Source organism: Pseudopipra pipra, chromosome 3, assembly GCF_036250125.1.
Source record: "Pseudopipra pipra isolate bDixPip1 chromosome 3, bDixPip1.hap1, whole genome shotgun sequence".
NCBI classification, from domain to species: domain Eukaryota; kingdom Metazoa; phylum Chordata; class Aves; order Passeriformes; family Pipridae; genus Pseudopipra; species Pseudopipra pipra.
This window is the reverse complement of record NC_087551.1, coordinates 115,886,252-115,904,525: the sequence shown is the minus strand read 5'-3', so window position 1 is coordinate 115,904,525 and position 18,274 is coordinate 115,886,252. Positions and strand designations below refer to the sequence as shown.

The 18,274-nt window shown below is 56.0% G+C and overlaps 1 protein-coding gene across 1 annotated transcript in view; it reads left to right on the top strand.

The window, feature by feature from the left end:
* Positions 1 to 18,274, top strand: part of OTOF (otoferlin) — a 134,719-nt gene that overhangs the window by 44,350 nt on the left and 72,095 nt on the right. The window contains exons 12-17 of the mRNA XM_064651246.1: positions 8,637 to 8,710; positions 10,280 to 10,406; positions 11,900 to 11,954; positions 12,527 to 12,658; positions 13,027 to 13,089; positions 17,951 to 18,035. Coding sequence (XP_064507316.1) covers positions 8,637 to 8,710; positions 10,280 to 10,406; positions 11,900 to 11,954; positions 12,527 to 12,658; positions 13,027 to 13,089; positions 17,951 to 18,035 — 536 coding nt within the window. The remainder of the gene's footprint in view (positions 1 to 8,636; positions 8,711 to 10,279; positions 10,407 to 11,899; positions 11,955 to 12,526; positions 12,659 to 13,026; positions 13,090 to 17,950; positions 18,036 to 18,274) is intronic.

Sequence of the window (18,274 nt, the reverse complement as noted above, 5' to 3'; positions counted from 1 at the left end):
ATCATTCCTCTTGGTTTGGGAATTATTCCTCCTGCTTTGGGAACCATTCCTCCTGGTTTGGGGATCATTCCTCCTGGTCTGGGAATCATCTCTCTTAGTTTGGGAATCATTCCCCCTTGTTTGGGAACCATTCCTCCTGGTTTGGGAATCATTCCTCTTGGTTTGGGAATCATTCCTCCTGGTTTGGGAATCATTCCTCTTGGTTTGGGAATTGTTCCTCCTGGTTTGGGAATCATCTCTCCTGGTTTGGGGATCATCTCTCCTAGTTTGGGGATCATTCCTGCTGGTTTGGGAATCATCTCTCCTGGTTTGGGAATCATCTCTCCTGGTTTGAGAATCATTCCTCCTGGTTTGGGAATCATTCCTCTTGGTTTGGGAATTGTTCCTCCTGGTTTGGGAATCATCTCTCCTGGTTTGGGGATCATCTCTCCTAGTTTGGGGATCATTCCTGCTGGTTTGGGAATCATCTCTCCTGGTTTGGGAATCATCTCTCCTGGTTTGAGAATCATTCCTCCTGGTTTGGGAACCATCTCTCCTGGTTTGGAAATCACTCCTCCTGGTTTGGGAATAATTCCCTTTGGTTTGGGAATCATTCCTCCTGGTTTGGGAATCACTCCTCCTGGTTTGGGGATCATCTCTCCTGGTTTAGGGATCAGCCCTTCTGGTTTGGGAATCATCTCTCTTAGTTTGGGAATCATTCCTCCTGGTTTGGGAATTGTTCCTCCTGGTTTGAAAATCATCTCTCCTGGTTTGGGAATTGTTCCTCTTTGTTTTGGGAATTATTCCTTTTGGTTTGGGAATAATCTCTCCTGGTTTGGGAATCATCTCTCCTGGTTTGGGAATCGTTCCTCCTGATTTGGGGATCATCTCTCCTGGTTTGGAAATCACTCCTCCTGGTTTGGGAATCATTCCCTTTGGTTTGGGAATCATCTCTCCTGGTTTGGGAATCATCTCTCCTGGTTTGGGAATCATTCCTCCCGGTTTGGGAATCATCTCTCCTGGTTTGGGAATCATCCCTGGAGGCTTGGAGCAGCCCCTGGAAGCTCCCGGAGGGAACTGAGAGGTCCTGAGGGGAGCCTGGATCCTGTTGGGATCGGATGGGAGGTGGCTGGAGGGAGAGTTTCCCAGCCTGGGAATGGTCAGGAGCTGGTGGGACTGGAGAGCAGCTTTTCCTTTGGGAATTAGGGAAAGGTCCTTCCCCCCGAGGGTGGCTGGCACTGACCAGCCCTCCCAGGGAATGGGCACAGCCTTGGGGCTGCCAGAGCTCCGGGAGGGTTGGGATACTGGGATCCTTGGGGTGTCTGTGCAGGGCCAGGAGCTGGAATTTGGGTCCTTGTGGGTCCTTCCATTCCAGGATATTCCCTAATCCCACGATGTTACAGCTCCTGTCCCACCATCCCTGCAGCCAGGTTTGTTCAGGCCCTGCCCCACTTCCATCCCAGCTGTTTTCCCTGGATACCTGAGCGGGGGTTTCTCCCAACAGCAGCGTGTGGTTTAGCAGAATTTAGGCTGGAGTTTAAGCTCAGCTCCAGGGAATGATCCCAGAGCCACCCGGGGGCATTCCCACAAATTTAGGCTGGAGTTTAAGCTCAGCTCCAGGGAATGATCCCGGAGCCCCCCCAGGGCATTCCCACAAATTTAGGCTGGAGTTTAAGCTCAGCTCCAGGGAATGATCCCAGAGCCACCCGGGGGCATTCCGGGGGCATTCCCACAAATTTAGGCTGGAGTTTAAGCTCAGCTCCAGGGAATGATCCTGGATCCCCCCCTAGGGCATTCCCACAAATTTAGGCTGGAGTTTAAGCTCAGCTCCAGGGAATGATCCCGGAGCCCCCCCCCGGGCATTCCCACAAATTTAGGCTGAAGTTTAAGCTCAGCTCCAGGGAATGATCCTGGATCCCCCCCAGGGCATTCCCACAAATTTAGGCTGGAGTTTAAGCTCAGCTCCAGGGAATGATCCCGGAGCCCCCCCCTGGGACATTCCCACAAATTTAGGCTGAAGTTTAAGCTCAGTTCCAAGGAATGATCCCAGATCCCCCCCAGGGCATTCCCACCCCAGGAGGTCTCTCCTGGCTCCCGCTCTGGGGTTTAAGGGCAAATCCCGGGATTGGGATGAGATGGAACCTCCGGACTGATGGTGGAAAGGGAGGAGACGAGGGTGGAGGGGGGACAAATGTCCCCAAACGGCCGACAGGGACAGGGCAGAGCCGGGGAAAAGGTGTCCCTCCAGGATCCCGAGTGTCCCTCCAGGATCCCTGTGGTGTCCCTCCAGAATCCCGGTGTCCCTCCAGGATCCCGATGTCCCTCCAGGATCCTGATGTCCCTCCAGCATCCCGGTGTCCCTCCAGCATCCCGGTGTCCCTCCAGCATCCCGGTGTCCCTCCAGAATCCCTGTGGTGTCCCTCCAGAAGTCCCATGTCCCTCCTGGATCCCGAGTGTCCCTCCAGAATTCCCATGTCCCTCCTGGATCCCGAGTGTCCCTCCAGGATCCCGGTGTCCCTCCAGGATCCCAGTGTCCCTCTAGGATCCCTGTGGTGTCCCTCCAGAATCCCTGTGGTGTCCCTCCAGGATCCCTCTGGTGTCCCTCCAGGATCCCAGTGTCCTTCCAGGATCTCGGTGTCCCTCCAGGATCCCTGTGGTGTCCCTCCAGGATACTGAGTGTCCTTCCAGGATCCCCGTGTCCCTCCAGGATTCCCGTGTCCCTCCAGGATCCCGATGTCCCTCCACCCCCAAATTTCCCTGTATTATTTTATTATTATTATTATTACTATTATTATTTTATTTATTATTATTTATTTTTTTTATTTCCCTGATTTTTCCTGTTTGGTTTTTTCCCCCCTGTATTTTTTTGTTGGTTTTTCTTTTTCTTTTTTCTTTTCTTTTCTTTTTTTTTTAATCCCCTTTCGTTTCCTTTTTTCTTTTTCCCTGGAGCCCGGGTGGCCGAAGTGGGGTGGGATGGGATGGGATGGGGCCTCCTAATTAATGTTGTGAGTGGAGGGAGGAGACAAACGTCCTTAAACCGGTCCGTAAGGAGAGGGCAGAGCCGGGAAAAACGGGAAGAGCTCTCCCTGAGCCCTGGTTCCCTTCCCCTGGGAAGCAGCACGAGGGGTCTGGGGTCGGGGTTTTCCCCGGGCTGGTGTGACAGGACGAGCCCCCGGGGCTGGCGCCGGGATCCCAGCCCGGCACGGGCGGGAGAACTGGGAAACTGGGACAACTGGGAAACTGGGAGAACTGGGAGAACTGGGAGAGTCGTGGGCGGGAGGCGGCTCCCGCCTGAGGGGCACAATTCCTGCGAGGAATTGAACCACAAACACCCCGTTCCCAAGTGCCCGGTAGGAACCAGTGACTAAAATGTCCTTTTTGGCCGTGAATAATGAACCTGTAACCGGATCTTTAGGAGCGGGAGAGGGGAGAGGCGGCTCCCGGTTCCCTGCCCGTCCTTCCAGGATCCCGGTGTCCCTCCAGGATCTTGAGTGTCCCTCCAGGATCTCTGCGTCCCTCCAGGATCTCTGTGTCCCTCCGGGATCCCGGTGTCCTTCTGGGATCCCGGTGTCCTTCTGGGATCCCTGTGGTGTCCCTCCAAGATCCCGATGTCCCTCCAGGATCTTGAGTGTCCTTCCGGAATCCCGGTGTCCCTCCGGGATCCCAGTGTCCCTCCAGGATCCCGTGTGTCCTTCCAGGATCCCTCTGGTGTCCCTCCAGGATCCCCATGTCCCTCCAGGATCTTGAGTGTCCCTCCAGAATCTTGAGTGTCCTTCCAGGATCCCTCTGGTGTCCCTCCAGGATCTTGAGTGTCCCTCCAGGATCTCTGTGTCCCTCCGGGATCCCGGTGTCCTTCTGGGATCCCGGTGTCCTTCTGGGATCCCTGTGGTGTCCCTCCAGGATCCCCGTGTCCCTCCAAGATCCCGATGTCCCTCCAGGATCTTGAGTGTCCTTCCGGAATCCCGGTGTCCCTCCGGGATCCCAGTGTCCCTCCAGGATCCCAGTGTCCCTCCAGGATCCCTGTGGTGTCCCTCCAGGATCTTGAGTGTCCCTCCAGGATCCCTGTGGTGTCCCTCCAGGATCCCAGTGTCCCTCCAGGATCTTGAGTGTCCCTCCAGGATCCCGGTGTCCCTCCAGGATCCCCATGTCCCTCCACCCCCAAGTTTCCCTGTATTTTTATTATTATTATTATTATTATTACTATTATTATTTTATTTATTATTATTTCTTTATCTTCCTGATTTTTCCTGTTTGGTTTTTTCCCCCCCTGTATGTTTTTGATGGTTTTTCTTTTTTTTTCTTCTTCTTCACCTTTCTTTTCCTTTTTTTCTTTTTCCCTGGAGCCCGGGTGGCCGAAGTGGGATGGGATGGGATGGGAATTGGGTGGGGATGGGATGGGTGGGGATGGGTGGGGATGGGATGGGATGGGATGGGGCCTCCTAATTAATGATGTGAGGGGAGGAGATGAGGAGGGGGGAGGATTCAAACGTCCTTAAACCGGTCAGTAAGGAGAGGGCAGAGCCGGGAAAAACGGGAAGAGCTCTCCCTGAGCCCGTCCCAGCTGGTTCCCATCCCTCGGGAAAGGAGACGAATGTCCTCAAACAGTCAATAAGGACAGGGAAGAGCCGGGAAAAACGGGAAGAGCTCTCCCTGCGCCCATCCCGGCTGGTTCCCGTCCCTCGGGAAGAGAGAGGAATGTCCCCAGAGAGCCCAAAGGGACAGGGCAGAGCCAGGAAAACCGGGAAGAGCTCTCCCTGCCCCATCCCGGCCGGTTCCCGTCCCTTGGGAAGGGAGACAAATGTCCTCAGGGACAGGGCAGAGCCGGGAAAAACGGGAAGAGCTCTCCCTGCGCCCATCCCGGCCGGTTCCCGTCCCTCGGGAAGGGCCGGAGCGGCGGCTCGCGGGGCTCGGGAAGGAGCAGCGGCTGCTCCCGGGGCTCGGGGGAGGGGGAATCTTTGGGAATGCGGGAGGAGGGAAGGAAGGCAGGAGCGGGCGCAGGAGGGCTCTGGGGGCAGCTCAGGTTCGCGGCTCCTCATGGAATATTCATGCGGGGCCGGTGTCGGCTCTCCGGCGGCGCCCGATTCCCGGCGGGAGCGGCGGAGGGTGGGATCCCGCGGGTGGGATCCCTCGGGTGGGATCCCTCGGGTGGGATCCCTCGGGTGGGACCCCCCGGGATGGGATCTGCCCCCTGAACCCGCCGCGCTCCTCCCCGAGCCCTTCCAGCCCCTTTTCCCGGGAACAGCGAGGCCCGGAGCGACGGGGGCAGGTACGGCCGGGAATGGGAATGGGAAAGGGAATGGGAATGGGAATGGGGTCGGGATGGGAGCGGGGGCAGGTACGGCCGGGAATGGGAATGGGAATTGGAATGGGGTTGGGATGGGAAGGGGAGCAGGTATGGCCGGGAATGGGAATGGGAAGAGGGTCGGGATATGGAAAAGGGGCCGGGGGGTTGGGATCGGGAAGGGGCTGGGAGCGGGATGAGCCGCTGGGATTCTGCTCCAGAGCTCCGGGACGGCTCCTTCCTTCCCTTCTGCCTCTTCCCTCTGCTCCGCACCTGCCGAATCCATTCCTTTGGGATTTAGTTCTCCTCTACCTTTTTTTTCCCCTGTTTTTCTTTTTTTCTCTCCCCTCCCCCCGCCCCGCCCCGTTTATTTCTGGTTTTTCACCTTTTTTTGTGTGTGTGTTTTTGCTTTTTAGTTTTGTTTCTCCTCCCCCCCCCCCCGTTTTTTCCCCTGTTTTTTTTTTTTTCCCTGACTTTTTTTCCTGTTTGTTTGGTTTTTTTTTTCATTATTTTTTTTTCTTTTCTTGATTTTTCCTTTTTGGTTTTTTCCTCCTGTATTTTTTTTCTCCTGTTTTTTCCCCCGTTTTTTCCCCTGTTTTTTTTTTTTTTTTAATTATTTATTTTTTTCCTTTTCTTGATTTTTCCTCTTTGTTTTTTTTTCCTCCTGTATTTTTTCGGTGGATTTTCTTTATTTTTTCCCCCTCTCTTCTTTCCTTTTTTCTTTTCTTCTTTTCTCCTCGTTCTTTTTTTATTATCCTTTTTCTTTTTCCCGTTTTCATTTTTTCTTTTTTTTCCCTCCTTTTACTCTTTTGTTTTTCCTTTTTTCCCCTTTTTATTCCTATTCTCTTTTTTCCTATTTTCTTTTTTCCTCTTTTCCGCTGTTTTCTTTTTTCCTTCTTACTTTTTCCCTCTCTTCTTTTTCCCCTTTTTCCCTGTTTTCTTTTCCCGTTTTCATTTTTCCTTTTTTTCCTCTTTTCCTTTTTCTTCTCTTCTTTTTTTTTCTTTTTTTCCCCCATTTTCTTTTTCCCTTGTTTTCTTTTTCCCTATTTTTTCCCATTTCCTTTTTTCCTCTTTTCCCCATTTCCTCTCTTTTCCCCCCTTTTTTCCTCTTTTCCCCATTTCCTCTTTTCCCCTTTTTCCTCTCTTCTTTTTTCCTTTTTTTCCTCTTTTTGCCATTTCCTCTTTTCTTTTTCCTTTGTTCCTCTTTTCCCCATTTCCTCTTTTCCCCTTTTTTCCTCTCTTCTTTTTTCCTCTTTTCCCCATTTTCTCTTTTCTTTTTTCTTTTCCTTCCCCCCCCATTTTCCACCATTTTCTTCATTCCCCCTTTTTCCTTTTCCCTCCTTTTCCTCCCCTTCCTTCTTTCCTTTCCCCCCTTCCCTCCTCCCGCTCCCAACCCCGTCATTCCCGACCCTTCCCCTCGGTGTCCCTGTGAGGATTTGGCTCCTGCAAATTCCATCCCCAGCCGCTCCTCGCTTTGCTTTTCCTTCCCCGGGAGCCTCAGGAATTCCCGGGACAGGTTTTATCCCCGACCACCCGCGGGCAAACTTCACCTCCGGGGGCTGCCGGGCTTGATTTTTTAATTTCTTCTCCATTTTTAAGAATTTAATGGAAAAGAAGGGAAAACGTAACCAGCCCTGGAGGTGCGTTGGCTCCGAGCCTGCTGGATATTCCAGGCTGGAAGGGATCTCCAGCTCTGGGAGCGCTTCCACAGCCCGAGCCGGGATCGGGGGGGGGGGGGGGCGCTCATTAAACAAACTCATTAAGTAAATGAGTTTGCGGACGGCTCAGCGGCGTTTCCAGGCGGGATCTCAGCCATGGAAACACCGCCCTCATCCTTCCTCCTCCTCTCCGTCCACCAACCGCCCCTTGGGAGCATCCCAAAATTTTATCCCGGCTGCCAGAGGCGGCCCGGGGGGGTCTGAGCTTGGCTTTAGTCCCGGCTCTAAGTGGTTCCTGCGCCTTCCTCCCTCCCTCCTCCTGCCCCTTCCCGCCGGGAATTCTGGGTTGTCCCGCTCTCCTTCACTTTCTTCCCGCGTGCTCCGGCTCGCTCAGAATTCCAGGGGTTCTTTAGGACGAGGCTGGAGCTGCTTTGGCTCCCGAAAAGGGTCGAAGCCCCTCCCGCGGTCCCAGCCGGGCGGCACCGGGAGGGGTCGGTGCCGGCACCGGGATCGTGGGAAGCGCATCCCGATCCTGCTGCTCCCGGGGCTGGAGCTGAGCCCGGGATCTCCCGGCCCTGGGGAGGTGAGATCCCGGCTGGAAGAGAGGGGCAGGACCCAGGGAATGGATCCCAGTGGGAAAGGGGAGATTTGGGGGGGAGATTGGGAAGGGATTCCTGGCTGGGAGGGTGGGGAGGGGCTGGGCTGGAATTCCCAGAGAAGCTGTGGCTGCCCCTGGATCCCTGGGAGTGTCCAAGGCCGGGTTGGATTCCCTGGGATAGCGGGAGGTGTCCCTGCCCATGGAATGGGATGGGATGGGATGGGATGAGCTCCCTCCTGCTCAAAGGAGCCTCCTGAGAGCGACCCTGCAGCTTTCTGAGGGAATGGGAGGGATTTTCCATCATCACTGGGATAAGGGCAGGGCTTTCCAAGGGAAAAGCAGCTGGGAATTCCTCTCTCCTCCTTCCCACCATCCTGGTACGGCTCCCACCCGAATCCAGGGAGAGATGGGAGATGGGGAAGGAATTCTTCCCTGTGAGGGTGGGGAGGGGCTGGGCCAGAATTCCCAGAGAAGCTGTGGCTGCTCCTGGATCCCTGGGAGTGTCCAAGGCCGGGTTGGAGCCACCTGGGATTGTGGAAGGTGTCCCTGCCCATGGCAGGGAGTGGGAATTAAATGATCTTTAAGTTCCCTTCCTGGAATTCCATGACCTCGTACCGGCACTCACCACCCTGGGAGGGGATAAACCACCTTCCCGGGATTGGCTGCTGGAAAACTTCGGGATCTGTACAAATTTCCTGCTGCTCCAGCCCTAAAGCTTCCTGATTTTCCCACGGCAGGCTGGTCTGGGAAGCGTCAGGGTGATTTAATCTTCAGGAGTTGGGTTTTCAGGCGCTTCCCTGGGGAATGAGCAGCTCCGGGAGCAGCTCCCGGGAAGAGTCGGACACGGGGCACGGGGAGGGTTCCTTGGCTGCTCAGGCCGTGCTCCAGCCTCGTGTTTTATCCCAAACTGAGGCATTCTCAAAACGAGCTGCAGGGCTCCAGGGCCGTGTGTTTCCCTGTGCTCCGGGCTCCTGCTCCTTCCTTCTCCTGATCTTTCCTCCCTGGCTGCTGAGCCGGGAGAGGCTCCTCCTGCTCCCGCTCCCGAGGCCTGGAAAATGCTAAAATACACTCATTTATGGTGGTTTTCTTTTTGGTTTTTTTATTTGCTCTCTTCATCCAGGGCTGGGAAAGGAGTTTTTTCAGCCATGAAGCTCGGCAAGGCGCGCCCGGCCAAGGATGAGCATCGGAAACAAGGTACGGCCCTGGAATCACACGGCGTGGGATTGCGTGGGATTTGTGGGGAGGGACCTTAAATCCCATCTCATCCCACCCCCTGCCACGGGCAGGGACACCTCCCACCATCCCAGGGGATCCAACCCGGCCTTGGACACTCCCAGGGATCCAGGGGCAGCCACAGCTTCTCTGGGAATTCCAGCCCAGCCCCTCCCCACCCTCCCAGCCAGGAATCCCTTCCCATCCTCCCGTGTTTTATTTATCCACAAATCGGCCCCATCCCCAATTAATCCCGAGTGACCAGGTCTGTCCGGGCTGTCCCAGAGGAATTCCTTCCCTGTCCCACCTGGAAATGCTCGTGGGTGACTCTGGAGTCATCCGGCACGGAAGCTTTTCCAAGGGAAAGCTGCCCCTTATGGATACTTGAAGCCTGAGTATCCCAGAATCCCGGAATGGTTTGGGTTGGGAGGGATTTTAAATCCCATCCCATTCCATGGGCAGGGACACCTCCCGCTATCCCAGGGAATCCAACCCGGCCTTGGCCACTCCCAGGGATCCAGGGGCAGCCACAGCTTCTCTGAGAATTCTATTCCAGCCCCTCCCCACCCTCCCAGTCAGGAATCCCTTCCCAATCTCCCATGTCTCCCTGCCCTCTGGCAGTGGGATCCATTCCCTGGGGCCTGGCATTCCAGGCCCTGATCCCCAGTCTCTCTCCAGCTCTCCTGGAGCCCCTTCAGGCTCTGGAATGTTCTCCAAGCTCTCCCGGGATCCCTCCCTTCTCCAGCCCGGCCATTCCCAGCTCTCCCAGCCTGGCTCCAGAGCATAGGGGCTCCAGCCCTGGCAGCATCTCCGGGGCCTCCTCTTGTCCCTCTCCAGTATTTCCATGACCTGCCCGTGCTGGTCCCAGAGCTGGAGGCAGCACTTCCCAGCTGAGGGGGCTCTGGTTCATCCCCAAATCCTCCCGGCTGAGCTGGGGACACCCTTTTTCCCAGGAAAGGAGCATCTCAACAACTTTTTCCAAGGGAAACCTGGACTCGTGCCCCAGTGCCGGTGGCTCTGGGCTCTTCCCTCATCCCGCAGCAATTTCCCACCTGGAGAAAACGACCCGTTTCCCCCGTTTTTTTCCCCCCCCAGTTGTTTATCTTTGCGACAGAACCCCCGCCCTTGCCCGAGGGCTCTTTCACCCCCGAAGTTTGGGGCGCTCATCATTCCTTCCCTTTGTTTTGCCTCCCCTGGAATCGTTCCCGGGTGGAATTACCGCGTCACTCGAGCCCCGGGCTCCTCAATCGCCCCGTCTGGGCTCGGGCTGGCCCTGCCCTGCCCTGGTGGCCGCTGTCCCCTCCCTCCGGCTTGGATTCCCCTTTGTCCGCCTCCTGAATTATTCACGGGGTGGAAAACGAACCGCGGGGCCGTCCCTTTGTCCCTTTATGTCCCCCCCGCAGTCCCTTTGTCCCTCTGTGTCCCCCCGCAGTCCCTTTGTCCCTCTGTGTCCCCCCCCCCCCCGCAGTCCCTTTGTCCCCTTGTGTCCCCCCCCCCCGCAGTCCCTTTGTCCCTTTGTGTCCCCCCGCAGTCCCTTTGTGTCCCCCGCAGACGAACCCGCGGTGCTGGAGCCGGAGGACCTGGACAGGAGGGCGCTGAGGGGCGGGATGGGGCCGGAGCCGGACACGGTCTCGCTGGCCTCTGTCACCGCTGTCACCACCAATGTGTCCAACAAGAGGTGAGGGCACAGCCCCCCCAGCCGTGTGCCCCGACATGGTCCCCGACATCGTCCCTGATGTCGTTTGTCCCTGACATTGTCCTTGTCCCTGACGTCATCCCTTACATCATCCCTGACATCGTCCCTGTCCTTGTCCTTGACATCATCCCTGTCATTGTCCCTGTCCTCATCCCTGACATCGTCCCCGTCCTTGTCCCTGACATCATCCCTGACATCGTCCCTGTCCTTGTCCCTGACATTGTCCTCGTCCCTGGCATCTTCCCTGTCCTTGTCCCTGTCCTTGTCCCTGACATCGTCCCTGACATCATCCCCAACATCATCCCTTTCCTTGTCCCTGTCCTCATCCCTGACATCGTCCCTGTCCTTGTCCCTGACATTGTCCTTGTCCCTGTCCTTGTCCCTGTCCTTGTCCCTGACATCATCCCTGTCATCGTCCCTGACATCGTCCCTGACATCATCCCTGACATCATCCCTGACATCTTCCCTGACATCATCTCTGACATCATCCCTGTCATTGTCCCTGACATCATCCCTGACATCGTCCCTGACATCATCCCTGACATCATCCCTGACATCTTCCCTGACATCTTCCCTGACATCATCCCTGTCATCGTCCCTGACATCATCCCTGACATCTTCCCTGACATCGTCCCTGACATCATCCCTGACATCATCCCTGTCATGGTCCCTGACATCATCCCTGACATCATCCCTGACATGGTCCCTGACATCATCCCTGACATCATCCCTGACATGGTCCCTGACATCATCCCTGTCATCATCCCTGACATGGTCCCTGACATCATCTCTGACATCATCTCTGACATCATCTCTGACATCATCTCTGACATCATCTCTGACATCACTGCCCCCTGGAGCTAGCGGGGTGTGGGTTGTTTGGGGGTTCCTGCTGCAGAGATCACCCCCTTTCCATGGGGTTCCAGAGCCAGCGGGGTGTGAGTTGTTTTGGGGGGACCTACTGCAGAGATCACCCCCATTCCAGGGGGTTCCAGAGCCAGTGGGGTGTGAGTTGTTTTGGGGGGACCTACTGCAGAGATCGACCCCATTCCAGGGGGTTCCAGAGCCAGCGGGGTGTGGGTTGTTTGGGGGGGTACCTACTGCAGAGATCACCCCCATTCCGGGGGGTTCCAGAGCCCCCCTGGGTTTGTGTCCCTGGGATTCCAGCAGAGCAGGAGCTCCTGGGGTGACCCTGGGATTTCTGTGTCACACCCGGGGCGAGGGCACCGGGAATGGCTTCCCACTGCCAGAGGGACAGGGGGAGGGAATTCTTCCCTCTGAGGGTGGGGAGGGGCTGTTCTGGAATTCCCAGGGAAGCTGTGGCTACCCTTGGATCCCTGGGAGTGCCCAAGGCCCGGCTGGAGCAGCCTGGGCTGGCGGGAGGTGGAACCACACGGTCGTTCCCACCCGAACCATTCCGTGGCTCCCTGAATCCCGCCGGGGTCTGACCGAGGGTTTCTCCCGCCCCTCCGAAGGTCCAAGCCCGACATCAAGATGGAGCCCAGCGCCGGCAGGCCCATGGACTACCAGGTGGGGTCACAACCGGGGCGTGGGGGGACCCTCCCACAGGGAACAGCTCCGTGCTGGGCTCCCACACCCTGCGCTCTCCAGGCGGGACTTCCCAGGGGCTGGAATTCAGACGGTGGAGTGACAAACCCAAAATTGAGTTTATTAGCTGGGTGTGGTCTGTGTGGTGTGGAGCCCAATTAAGCCCAAATGAAGCTCTCCCAGGTTCTCCTTGGAGCAGCCCGGGATGGTGGAAGGTGTCCCAGCCCCTGGCAGGGAGCTGGGTGACCCTCAGGGTCCCTTCCAGCCCAACCCACCCTCTCCAGGGATTCTGTGATCCCGTTGTTTGGTCCCACCGGCCGAGCTCTGATCCAGGATAAACCCACGTGGTTCCCACCTGGCTTGAAGCCCCCCCCCTCTGGGGCCGAAACAAGAGGGAATTCCCGGGATCTCCGGCATCCCACACCCCCCCGGGATGCGCCCGGGAGGCCCCGGATCCGCCGCCCCTGCCGGGAAAACGCCTCCAAAGGAGGGGCAGGGAGAGGAATCCCGGCCCTGGAGGCGAAGGTGCCCCCCAAACCCCCCCCTGTGCCCAGGTCAGCGTGACCGTCATCGAGGCCCGGCAGCTCGTGGGGCTCAACATGGACCCCGTGGTGTGCGTGGAGGTGGGCGAGGAGAAGAAGTTCACGTCCATGAAGGAGTCCACCAACTGCCCCTACTACAACGAGGTGGGGCCGGGGGGGCACTCCCGGGGCTGCTCTGCCCTCGGGGAAGGGGCACTGCCCATCCCCTGGCGCTGCTTTGGGGTTTAACCCCCACCACGGGGTGGAATCCGGGCGGGAATTGGAGCTTTTGGCCTTCTGGGGTTGGCGGGAAGTGCCCCTGGGATCACCCGGGGTGGATCACCCTTGGCTTTTCCAAGGGTTCAGTGCTTCCCTCAGCCCCCCCGGGGTCCAGAGGTCGGCGCTGGGGTCCCAGGGGTGGGTCCTGGGTCCTGCAGGGGCTCCTCCGGGGCGGTCACGGCTTCTCCCGGGGGTTTTCCGACCCCAGGGATCCCCCCCCGGCTCCTCCCTGACGGCTCCTCCTTCCCTTCCAGTACTTTGTCTTCGACTTCCACGTCCCCCCCGACGTCATGTTCGACAAGATCATCAAGCTGTCCGTGAGTGAGGGCCGTTCCCTCGGCCTTGCCCTGGGATCTGGGGAGCAAACAGCCCCTTTTGGGATGGATTTGAGCTCCCGGGTGGGAGATTCCCAACAGGAGCCGAGGGGTTCCCTCCCACAGCCCCCCCCGGCTGGCAGAGCCCCCAGTCCTGAATTCCCTCAAATCCTGGATCCACAGAGACCCTTCCTGCAAATCCTGGATCCATCCAGCTCCTGAATTCCCTCAAATCCTGGATCCATCCAGCCCCTGAATTCCCTCAAATCCTGGATCCACAGAGACCCTGAATTCCCTCAAATCCTGGATCCACAGAGACCCTTCCCTCAAATCCTGGATCCATCCAGCCCCTGAATTCCCTCAATCCTGGATCCATCCAGCTCCTCAATTCCCTCAAATCCTGGATCCATCCAGCCCCTGAATTCCCTCAAATCCTGGATCCATCCAGCTCCTTCCTCAAATCCTGGATCCATCCAGCCCCTGAATTCCCTCAATCCTGGATCCATCCAGCTCCTTAATTCCCTCAAATCCTGGATCCATCCAGCCCCTTCCCTCAAATCCTGGATCCATCCAGCCCCTGAATTCCCTCAATCCTGGATCCATCCAGCTCCTTAATTCCCTCAAATCCTGGATCCATCCAGCCCCTGAATTCCCTCAAATCCTGGATCCACAGAGACCCTTCCCTCAAATCCTGGATCCATCCAGCTCCTGAATTCCCTCAAATCCTGGATCCATCCAGCCCCTGAATTCCCTCAAATCCTGGATCCATCCAGCCCCTGAATTCCCTCAAATCCTGGATCCATCCAGCCCCTGAATTCCCTCAAATCCTGGATCCATCCAGCCCCTTCCCTCAAATCCTGGATCCATCCAGCCCCTGAATTCCCTCAAATCCTGGATCCATCCACCTCCTGATTTCCCTCAAATCCTGGATCCATCCAGCTCCTGAATTCCCTCAAATCCTGGATCCATCCAGCCCCTGAATTCCCTCAAATCCTGGATCCATCCAGCTCCTGAATTCCCTCAAATCCTGGATCCATCCAGCTCCTGAATTCCCTCAAATCCTGGATCCATCCAGCTCCTGCATTCCCTCAAATCCTGGATCCATCCAACCCCCTGAATTCCCTCAAATCCTGGATCCATCCAGCTCCTGAATTCCCTCAAATCCTGGATCCATCCAGCTCCTTCCCTCAAATCCTGGATCCATCCAGCTCCTGAATTCCCTCAAATCCTGGATCCATCCAGCTCCTGAATTCCCTCAAATCCTGGATCCATCCAGCTCCTTAATTCCCTCAAATCCTGGATCCATCCAGCCCCTGAATTCCCTCAAATCCTGGATCCACAGAGACCCTTCCCTCAAATCCTGGATCCATCCAGCTCCTGAATTCCCTCAAATCCTGGATCCATCCAGCCCCTGAATTCCCTCAAATCCTGGATCCATCCAGCCCCTGAATTCCCTCAAATCCTGGATCCATCCAGCCCCTGAATTCCCTCAAATCCTGGATCCATCCAGCCCCTTCCCTCAAATCCTGGATCCATCCAGCCCCTGAATTCCCTCAAATCCTGGATCCATCCACCTCCTGATTTCCCTCAAATCCTGGATCCATCCAGCTCCTGAATTCCCTCAAATCCTGGATCCATCCAGCCCCTGAATTCCCTCAAATCCTGGATCCATCCAGCTCCTGAATTCCCTCAAATCCTGGATCCATCCAGCTCCTGAATTCCCTCAAATCCTGGATCCATCCAGCTCCTGCATTCCCTCAAATCCTGGATCCATCCAACCCCCTGAATTCCCTCAAATCCTGGATCCATCCAGCTCCTGAATTCCCTCAAATCCTGGATCCATCCAGCTCCTTCCCTCAAATCCTGGATCCATCCAGCTCCTGAATTCCCTCCAATCCTGGATCCATCCAGCTCCTGAATTCCCTCAAATCCTGGATCCATCCAGCTCCTGAATTCCCTCAAATCCTGGATCCATCCAGCTCCTGAATTCCCTCCAATCCTGGATCCATCCAGCTCCTGAATTCCCTCAAATCCTGGATCCATCCAGCTCCTGAATTCCCTCAAATCCTGGATCAATCCAGCCCCTGAATTCCCTCAAATCCTGGATCCATCCAGCTCCTAATTTCCCTCAAATCCTGGATCCATCCACCTCCTGATTTCCCTCAAATCCTGGATCCATCCAGCCCCTGAATTCCCTCAATCCTGGATCCATCCAGCTCCTGCATTCCCTCAAATCCTGGATCCATCCAACCCCCTGAATTCCCTCAAATCCTGGATCCATCCAACGCCTTTCCTCAAATCCTGGATCCATCCAGCTCCTGAATTCCCTCCAATCCTGGATCCATCCAGCTCCTGAATTCCCTCAAATCCTGGATCCATCCAGCCCTTCCTTCAAGTCCTGGATCCATCCAGCCCTTTCCCTCAAATCCCTCAAATCCTGGATCCATCCAGGCCCTTCCCTCCAATCCTGGATCCATCCAGCTCCTGAATTCCCTCAAATCCTGGATCCATCCAGCCCCTGAATTCCCTCAAATCCTGGATCCATCCAGCTCCAGAATTCCCTCAATCCTGGATCCATCCAGCTCCTTCCTCAAATCCTGGATCCATCCAGCCCCTTCCCTCCAATCCTGGATCCATCCAGCTCCTGAATTCCCTCAAATCCTGGATCCATCCAGCTCCTGAATTCCCTCAAATCCTGGATCCATCCAGCTCCTGAATTCCCTCAAATCCTGGATCCATCCAGCCCCTGAATTCCCTCAAATCCTGGATCCATCCAGCTCCTAATTTCCCTCAAATCCTGGATCCATCCACCTCCTGATTTCCCTCAAATCCTGGATCCATCCAGCCCCTGAATTCCCTCAATCCTGGATCCATCCAGCTCCTGAATTCCCTCAAATCCTGGATCCATCCAACTCCTGAATTCCCTCAAATCCTGGATCCATCCAGCCCCTGAATTCCCTCAAATCCTGGATCCATCCAGCTCCTGAATTCCCTCAAATCCTGGATCCATCCAGCCCTTCCTTCAAGTCCTGGATCCATCCAGCCCTTTCCCTCAAATCCCTCAAATCCTGGATCCATCCAGGCCCTTCCCTCCAATCCTGGATCCATCCAGCTCCTGAATTCCCTCAAATCCTGGATCCATCCAGCCCCTGAATTCCCTCAAATCCTGGATCCATCCAGCTCCTGAATTCCCTCAATCCTGGATCCATCCAGCTCCTTCCTCAAATCCTGGATCCATCCAGCCCCTTCCCTCCAATCCTGGATCCATCCAGCTCCTGAATTCCCTCAAATCCTGGATCCATCCAGCTCCTGAATTCCCTCAAATCCTGGATCCATCCAGCTCCTAATTTCCCTCAAATCCTGGATCCATCCACCTCCTGATTTCCCTCAAATCCTGGATCCATCCAGCCCCTGAATTCCCTCAATCCTGGATCCATCCAGCTCCTGCATTCCCTCAAATCCTGGATCCATCCAACCCCCTGAATTCCCTCAAATCCTGGATCCATCCAACGCCTTTCCTCAAATCCTGGATCCATCCAGCTCCTGAATTCCCTCCAATCCTGGATCCATCCAGCTCCTGAATTCCCTCAAATCCTGGATCCATCCAGCCCTTCCTTCAAGTCCTGGATCCATCCAGCTCCTGAATTCCCTCAAATCCTGGATCCATCCAGCCCTTCCTTCAAGTCCTGGATCCATCCAGCCCTTTCCCTCAAATCCCTCAAATCCTGGATCCATCCAGGCCCTTCCCTCCAATCCTGGATCCATCCAGCTCCTGAATTCCCTCAAATCCTGGATCCATCCAGCCCCTGAATTCCCTCAAATCCTGGATCCATCCAGCTCCAGAATTCCCTCAATCCTGGATCCATCCAGCTCCTTCCTCAAATCCTGGATCCATCCAGCCCCTTCCCTCCAATCCTGGATCCATCCAGCTCCTGAATTCCCTCAAATCCTGGATCCATCCAGCTCCTGAATTCCCTCAAATCCTGGATCCATCCAGCTCCTGAATTCCCTCAAATCCTGGATCCATCCAGCCCCTGAATTCCCTCAAATCCTGGATCCATCCAGCTCCTAATTTCCCTCAAATCCTGGATCCATCCACCTCCTGATTTCCCTCAAATCCTGGATCCATCCAGCCCCTGAATTCCCTCAATCCTGGATCCATCCAGCTCCTGAATTCCCTCAAATCCTGGATCCATCCAACTCCTGAATTCCCTCAAATCCTGGATCCATCCAGCCCCTGAATTCCCTCAAATCCTGGATCCATCCAGCTCCTGAATTCCCTCAAATCCTGGATCCATCCAGCCCTTCCTTCAAGTCCTGGATCCATCCAGCCCTTTCCCTCAAATCCCTCAAATCCTGGATCCATCCAGGCCCTTCCCTCCAATCCTGGATCCATCCAGCTCCTGAATTCCCTCAAATCCTGGATCCATCCAGCCCCTGAATTCCCTCAAATCCTGGATCCATCCAGCTCCTGAATTCCCTCAATCCTGGATCCATCCAGCTCCTTCCTCAAATCCTGGATCCATCCAGCCCCTTCCCTCCAATCCTGGATCCATCCAGCTCCTGAATTCCCTCAAATCCTGGATCCATCCAGCTCCTGAATTCCCTCAAATCCTGGATCCATCCAGCTCCTTCCCTCAAATCCTGGATCCATCCAGCCCCTTCCCTCAAATCCTGGATCCATCCAGCTCCTTCCCTCAAATCCTGGCTGCCACCCCCTCCGGGTGTCCTTGGAGTCCCATGCAGGCCCGGGAAAAGGGATCAGCTCCTTTCCCATCCCACCCCAAACGCCTCTGGAAGGATCCTCGTGGCTCCCGGGGCGCGGGAACGGGACCCCGACCGGTTTTCCCGTCTGGAATTCCAGGTGATCCACTCGAAGAACCTCCTGCGCAGCGGGACCCTCGTGGGCTCCTTCAAGATGGACGTGGGGACTGTTTATTCCCAGCCCGGTAGGGAATTCGGGAATGCTGCTGGGATTGGTCCTGTGGGATCCGTGGGGAACGTCCCTGCAGGGGAAGAGCCAGGGAGGGGCTGCTTTCCTTGGAAAGCTCTTTAGGCTCTGGAATGTGCTCCAAGCTCTCCCGGGATCCTTCCCAAATCCAGCCTGGCCATTCCCAGCTCTCCCAGCCTGGAGCCAGAGCCTGCCATTGGATCCAGCCCCAGCCCAGCTCCTCCCTGGGAAGGAGTT